Source organism: Bactrocera tryoni, chromosome 3 (assembly GCF_016617805.1).
Source record: "Bactrocera tryoni isolate S06 chromosome 3, CSIRO_BtryS06_freeze2, whole genome shotgun sequence".
In the NCBI taxonomy this organism is placed as follows: domain Eukaryota; kingdom Metazoa; phylum Arthropoda; class Insecta; order Diptera; family Tephritidae; genus Bactrocera; species Bactrocera tryoni.
The window spans coordinates 62,624,738-62,632,261 of record NC_052501.1 but is presented as its reverse complement, the minus strand read 5'-3'; the positions used below and the strand labels follow the sequence as shown (position 1 = coordinate 62,632,261).

The 7,524-nt window shown below is 36.6% G+C and overlaps 1 protein-coding gene across 4 annotated transcripts in view; it reads right to left on the bottom strand.

Annotated features, from left to right (window-relative positions):
• The window catches only part of LOC120770320 (AF4/FMR2 family member lilli-like), a 55,769-nt gene that overhangs the window by 15,546 nt on the left and 32,699 nt on the right, over nt 1–7,524 (bottom strand). For 3 of the 4 annotated variants that reach the window (XM_040097701.1, XM_040097704.1, XM_040097703.1), the window contains exons 2-7: nt 2,804–3,398; nt 2,394–2,732; nt 1,448–1,596; nt 1,211–1,378; nt 795–1,093; nt 197–712 (exon numbers count right to left, since the gene is read on the bottom strand). In XM_040097701.1, the coding sequence (XP_039953635.1) occupies nt 197–712; nt 795–1,093; nt 1,211–1,378; nt 1,448–1,596; nt 2,394–2,732; nt 2,804–3,241 (1,909 nt within the window). In that variant the 5' untranslated portion in view covers nt 3,242–3,398. The remainder of the gene's footprint in view (nt 1–196; nt 713–794; nt 1,094–1,210; nt 1,379–1,447; nt 1,597–2,393; nt 2,733–2,803; nt 3,399–7,524) is intronic. The other variant, XM_040097702.1, reaches the window with a different exon arrangement.

Here is a 7,524-nt window from a genome sequence, read left to right as displayed (position 1 = left end):
AATATAAGAGTATATGAAATAGCATAAGAGTAAATAGAATAGTGCGTTAACACAATGTGATGTTATAAAATAAGTAGTTAGAAACAAAAGCATGATTTGTGATTTTAATGGGTTAAAGGATTTGTTCATTTGCGATTGTAGCCATTTGCGGGTGAGATAAATAGTGAATGCTCCTTTATTTCGCTAATTGCCTCACCTCCCGCCGCATCGGCAGCAGCAGCTACGGCTGACACGGTCACGGCTACAGCTGGTGTCTCAACGTTGGGCGCTGATGGGCTCGCAACACCGCCATTGCTGTCGCTATTGCTATTGCCGTTTTCATCACTGCATTGTCCGCTTAGCGCTTGTGAAACGGCAGCTGCGGTTTTCAGCACGTTTGCCACAGCCTCGGATTGTGCCGCTTTCGTGGGCACTGTCGTGGCGGCGGTAGCATTTGGTGTTGTCGCTCCATTGTCTTTCTTTCGACGATTGGGCGTCTTGCGTGGTGTTTTGCCAGGCGTCGTACATGGCTGACGACGTGCACGTGACGATGAGGATGTTGACGATGCCGGCGATATGGAGCGATCGTCTTTATTGCTATTGCGCGGACTACGACCTTTGCTGCTATTGCGGGAATTCGTACGCCGCTTGCTGGTGAACCAATCATCATCATAATCAGAATGATGTTTGCGCTTATGACGACGTTTACGAAACTCCTCTTCCTCATCTTCATCTGAAAGTATAGAGAGCAAATTACAATTTTTATATAAAAATAATTATGCTGAGGCAGCGTGATTGATAGAATTGCCGCCCACCTGTGCCATCATCGATGTAGTCTAATAATTCCTTTTTGGTCTTCAAATTGGCTGGACTTAGTGGAATCAGCAACTCAGGTTCGCCGTCACCGATTATGGCCGGCTCTTCGTCCTCAGCGTCGAGTGTAAGTACGCTCTCTTTCAGCACAGCCTTAACCTCATCGGGTATGTTGGGATTTAGTTGTATCTCCTCTAAATTCAAGTCAGGATTGCGCTCTTTGAATGACTTCTTTTTTGTAGGGTTACATTGTTTCTTCATTCTTTGTATTACGTGCATTGGTAAATTGTCAGCCCCATGACTAAGGGCCGCGAATGGCAGTGTTTGTTTTTAAAAAAGAAAACAGAATGTTAGTAAACGTTTACAAGGCGTATAAGAGAAATGCATTTGCGGACTTGTGTTGGTATGGCCCACTTACTTCTTATTGCATGTCACATCTAAATGTGATGGTAGTGGTGCTGCGGCTACAGCACTGGGCGGATCCTCCGGATGTCTGCCCACATCATTGCCCTCCAGCCACGCTTGATAGCGGTCGGGCTGAAAGCGTTTCACGAATGTGTCCATGGAGATCTTAACCATATCGTTGCTATATGGGAAATTGTTTTCATAATTAATATGCTTTTTTGTGTATATGTAAATTAGTGCAACAGCGTACCTGCAGGTACATTGAACGGCACGTTTTCCATATTCAATCCACCGTTCCATGGCGAAATTTGTAGACTCGGCGCAATTGAAACCATGATTGAAGCCGGCATGGTAGCCGAAAGGAAATGTTATCATTATTTCACCAGCTTCTTGCGTTATCTGTGAGGAAGTTTGGGTATTTAGAAAGCGTTTGCTTTAACAGTTTGGGCAAGTACTTTTCGATTTGGTAGAAAATAGGATAACTGGCAAACATACTTGAGTATTTGGAAAATTACATACACATTTTTGTCATAAAATTTGAATATAAAATAGTTTAAAACATTTTTGAGAGCATAAATGAACAATTTCGAAGTTTGAAATTTTGATTTTTAAAAACTTATTTAGATTCCTCTATATTTTTTATGCTTTGTTGCTAGCATTAAGCATTTTTTTAATATTTGAAATTTCACCTCTAAAGATTCCCAGATAATCTAACTTTCGAAGATGCTTATAATCATAAATGAAAATTTAATTGTTTTAGTATCACCAAACAATATACATATATATCTTTGCTGTATCGATATTTTTTATGCTATTTATGCTAACTATTTGTATCAAAAATATTTTTCAGTAAAACATTTTCGAAAATCATTAAAGTTTTTATATATTTTATTTTGAACTATTTTTTCTTTACTTCATATTTATTTACATTAGCAAATATATAGTGACATGATTTTCACATGTTCGAAAAATTTCGAAGCTTCTCAATTTTCATCTACTCAAACATATCAAATTAAAATATTTTCGTTTCCATTTTGACACATTATTCGCATCAAATACCTGTTAGTTAATTTGGATACAATTGATTTTCGAATATTTTATAGACTGAATTTCCAAAATTTATTAATAATAATTCATGCGCCAGTTATACCAGTCTCGCCTATACGAAAAACAAACTCCCTTCACTCACTACTTACTTTGCTCACTGGCACATCGTGTTGCTTAAGCACTTGCGGACTGATCAGTGTCATTTTATGCCGTAAATATGCGTTGCAATTTTGATAGCTTGCCGGAAAATATTGATTAGCGACCTTCTCCAATTTGCGCCCATGTTCGGGTGGAACGACATACCACGTCTTCGGGGCGCCAAAGTGTAAATAGTTTATCGAATAGAGATCCATATCTTCGGTGTGCCAGGCAAAGGTGGTCTTCCACATGCCAAAATACAAATATGCCGTATTCACACCATCAATTTGTATGCCGTAATCCTCGTTAACAAAGTCCAGTATTGTGCCCAGACGATTTATATTCCAACTCTTTGTGGAGTAAGTGGAAAAAATAGTTCAAACAATTTTTATTCATTTTGTTTTTGTGCTCAGATACTTACATCCTGATCCACATCTGTAATACTACCGCTAACATCCGCGCCATATATCGGCGCTACATAAGTAATATTCTTCCAATATTTACGCTCGAGATCTTCAAAGTCAAAATGTTTGGGCGTCTGATAGCGCTCTGTGGACGCCAATTCACTGAATTGCTTCACGGTAAGTGGTTTCTTCTGTATGTTGATTTGTTGGTAGAGACCTTGTTTGCCGGTCACGACCTGACAAATCGGCGCCGGTATGGTAATGTTGAGTGCATCCAGATCATCGTAGCCACTGCGTCGTGGCACCCACTCGGGTGGTGGCACTACTTTGGCCAAACCGGCTTTGTGTGCGCCTTGAGATTCCATGTAGGCGATGTATTTGGGAAAATTCTTGAATTCTTCCCAAGTCGGTCGAAAGACCATAATCCGCGGTACATCTACGCTGGATGAAGACATTTTTTGTGTGCTGTTTTTGGTGTTGTGGTTCTTTATTTAAGTGCAATGCTTGTCACACATGCACTTACACACACACACACACGCGCGTTCGCTAAATGTATTTAACCGTTATAGCAACGTTATTTTGTTTGCTTTTCGTTTACGATTTTATTAATGGCTGCAAAAGAATGATATAAAGGTAAACGGTATAGAGAAAAACAATTTTCAAAACCTTTTTCAACATTACACCGTTTGTTCGTATTTCCAGCGCGCTCAAGACCAACAAATTTGTAGAATTCAATTTCCATGCAAATAAGTTAGACATAGTTGTAAATGAAGCCGTTTAAGCGCCTTTGCATGCATTCGGTGTGAGTGCACACACACACTCACGCAAGTGCGCGCACACAAGCGCTGAGACGGCAACACTTCGAACGCACACAATGCACTATATAACAATGGTAATAACAATACCCACGCCATAATAATCAAAATATGAGAATTTTACAAAAAACAACAACAACAAACACAACGCATACGCTACACAGGCTGCGTGATGTTCGAAAATGGAAAAACCTCATCAAGTGTATGACTTATTCGTGTCTGTAGGTACACAAGCAAGCTGGAAAAGCAGCTAAGTAGAACTAGAGCAACAACAACAGCAGTAAGTACCAGGATTACATACACATATGTACATACAAAGCTACAAAAAGGAAACGCTTCAACACATACAAAAAATACTAACATGGATGTACTCGCGCACAGAAAGCCGGGCACTTAACAAATATGCGCCGCTGTGCTTCTAATCGCATAATACAAAAACAACAACTACAAAATTCAACAACAATGCTGGCAGCTGCAACACAAGCGTGTAACCGCGCAGTCCCAATCTGTTTGAAAACACCGGTGCTGGTACTTGCTCACATTCTCGTTGCTATAGCTGTTGTTAGTGTAATTGCATGCGCACTAGTACGCGGCAGTCGGCTTGTTGTGCCACTCAGAGCACATACACATACATATGTATGCAAGTACATGGAGTTTATCAAACAGGCTGCTTGGCCGGTCGCCTTGCCTGCGCCCTTCCTTCTTCGGCTACCTTCGCCCAGAAGTCCAATGGCAGACATTATTTCGCGTCCCGCAAACAACTGGTGCGGCAAAGAAATCCGTCAGCTGGCATGAAGCTATAGCCAACTCCACTGAACGATAATTAATGTGCCAAGAAGTGCAGGCAAAAATTTAGTGTATTGAATTTTATTTTTATTTTTTTTTTCGTCAAATACAAAGGATGTGCAATTAGGTATGCACGCATACTCTGCTTGAGATTTGTAGATTTTTCCTTCCTCTTGTAAATTATTCGTGTTGGCAATGTTTTTTTTGTTCACCCAGAACTACGAATTGTCGGTTAAAATATTCGTAACTGTGTGCAGAATGTATTTTTTTTTAATAAAATAGTGTGTGAGAAAACCTAATAGCGTGAAAATTGGAATCAGCAAAAAGAACTAATTGGCAATTCGTTAATTTGCATAACGAAAGTGAAACAAATTTTTGACTTAAAATCTTTCAATTTCGAAACTATTTCGTTTAAATGCTCAAAATACCGATATTATGGCCAAGAATTTGTAAAATATTGGCAGTTTTTAAATTTTATGTGAATTTGAAATAGTATGCGAATGTTCGAAATTTTTCGATCATAAAAAATATGAGTCTCCGAATAAAATTTTTATTTTTCTGCTTATATATTAAATAAAATCAAACATGTATGAATTTCCATACAAACATACACAGTATGTAATTTAAACTATCACAAATATTTTTTAATTATTTTAGACTTCGAAACACTTTTAATGACTGTATTTTAACCAAAGGTTACGATTTTGTTGACACAGTTGAGTATATTTTGTAAGATTGATTTTAATCAAATTCGAGTTCGCTAATGTCCGAAGATGGAAAATATTTTTAATCAGACTCATTTTATTTTCGACTCTTAGTATTTACTACGATAATTTAGATTGAAATTTGGATTAACTGAATTGATTTAACTGATTCATAGAATTTGAGGAATTTATTTAGCTTTAACATTCACATGCTTAGAAAGATTTATTATCGAGTTCGAAATTTTTCGAAGTTTATAAAAATTAAAATTTCCATCTTTTGGATTTATTAAAGGAATATGAATTTAATATTTTAATTTTTCAGGACTCATTTTGTTTTCGACTATGAATAAGTGACATATCTTATCCCTTAGCAATTGTTGCTAATCAGTGAATAAATAAGTATTTTAAAGCTATTAATATGCATTTAAAAAAGTCCATTGCGAAAAAAATTCAAGTTCGAAAATTTTCGAAGTTAAAAAAATTTATGTTTTAACAATCTGGAATTGTTAAAGATTCCACAATTCTTGAAAAGATTGCAATTTACAGGACTTATTATATTTTCAATTATAAATATATGACCCATTAGCATCTTGTTCGGCAATGTTTTAAAGCCTGAAATAGTGTTTGACCAACTAAAGTGCAACTTCGATCGCATTTTAGAATTTATATTATATCGGGTTGGACTGTTTAGGACTGAACAAATCATTTTATCATCACTTAATAAGATAAGAGGAAAACACACAGGAAAAGAAAAATGTATATTAAACCTGACTACATTTTCAACACTCTCGAAGTAGTCTTTAAAGCACAATCACATAAAATTTGCATAATTCCCTTTGCATCAAAATCTGATCAAAGATATGTCAAGAGACGAGAGCGACGTGTTAATATGTTTATCTATGCAAATGTGAATATCGTCAACTGAAATGCAAAATAACGTAACAACATTATCGGAAATTAACAGTGGCATGAATGAAACACGAAATAAAATGGAACAGGAGTGAAAAAGAATTTTAATATTGGTTAGAACTGATTTATATCTGAGCGCAGAACCTGAAAATGTTGGACATACAAGTATGTAATTTAATGTGTGTATGTAATTTGAAGTAGTGAATCGTAATCAATAAGACACTCAATTTCGAATTTTTTGATGATACGTTATTTTGCATTTCAGGTGACGATATATCCTTTTTGATGAGATATACGACAAATAAATGCGTACGCACGCACACACACGCAGAGGCAAATTGCAGAGACAAGTAAAAACGTACACGAGGATGCGACAAACGGGCGATCGAAAAATAGAATATTCAAATATGTGCACGTTCAATAAAACTGTACCACCACCCAACCAGATTGGCGAGCAATATCACTAATAACAACAACAACGAAAACAGCAAGGAAGAACAAGCATGAAAAACAGAGCGCAACCGAAAAGGATACGCTTGCAAAGCAGCATAAATGTCATATCATCATATCATATTTCTATACGTATATACAAGTACATACATACATATGTATATGTTTGTATGTGTAATATAATAAGTATTACAACAAACACACAATAATTCGTTGTAGAACAACTACATAGCAAATGTGGTAGTGAGCAGCAGCGCCGACTGACGTTTGTTTCGAAGTTGAATTGACAACGAAGGACATGTTAAAAGGATATGCGAAAGTACATAAATGAGAAAGCCACGAAAGAGCGAAATACGTGTTGTGAGGATAAATAAAACGAGCGAAAATGACAGAAGCGGAGAGATTTTGAGATACATATTAGCGCACTATTGAGTGCTAAAATATATTTATGTACATACACACACAATCATATGTGCAAGTGTATGAGAAATCGGTGAATCAGGCGCGTACACAAAAGAGGGGGCAGTGGGGCTCGCTGTGGGTTGAGGGTCATTTATTTTTGATGAAATGCAAACTTAATTGCGCGTGTTTGCGCATTTTCCATTACTATTTTGAACTATTTCGCATTTTTTGTGTTCCATGTTGGCGTTGTAAGGTAATAAGGTAAAATGAGGTTAAGTATCAGAGGAAACTTTTGGTAAAAATTTAATATTTCAGCAAACATCTTTTAATGTTTATATATATTTTCCATTGCAATTCACTTATTAAACGTTTGCTGAGCGTGTATCTGATTTGACAGCAACATTTCTTTTTTTTTTTAATAATTTCACTATCATAACTTTTTACTTAAAAAATATATATTTAAGTTGAAAATAAATATAGAAAAATCAAAACAGTAAGCAACTCACTTTTATGTCATATTCAAAAACTTTGCTTTGCTCCTTAGTGGTAGCGCGTTTGGATCCTTTTTGCTGTTGTTGCACAACTTCGCTATACCCCAAAACGGCGGCTTGTGTTAATATGTTGTTATTGTTGTTTTTGGTATAAGTTTCTAGTTGGCTGCGTGCAGCGACT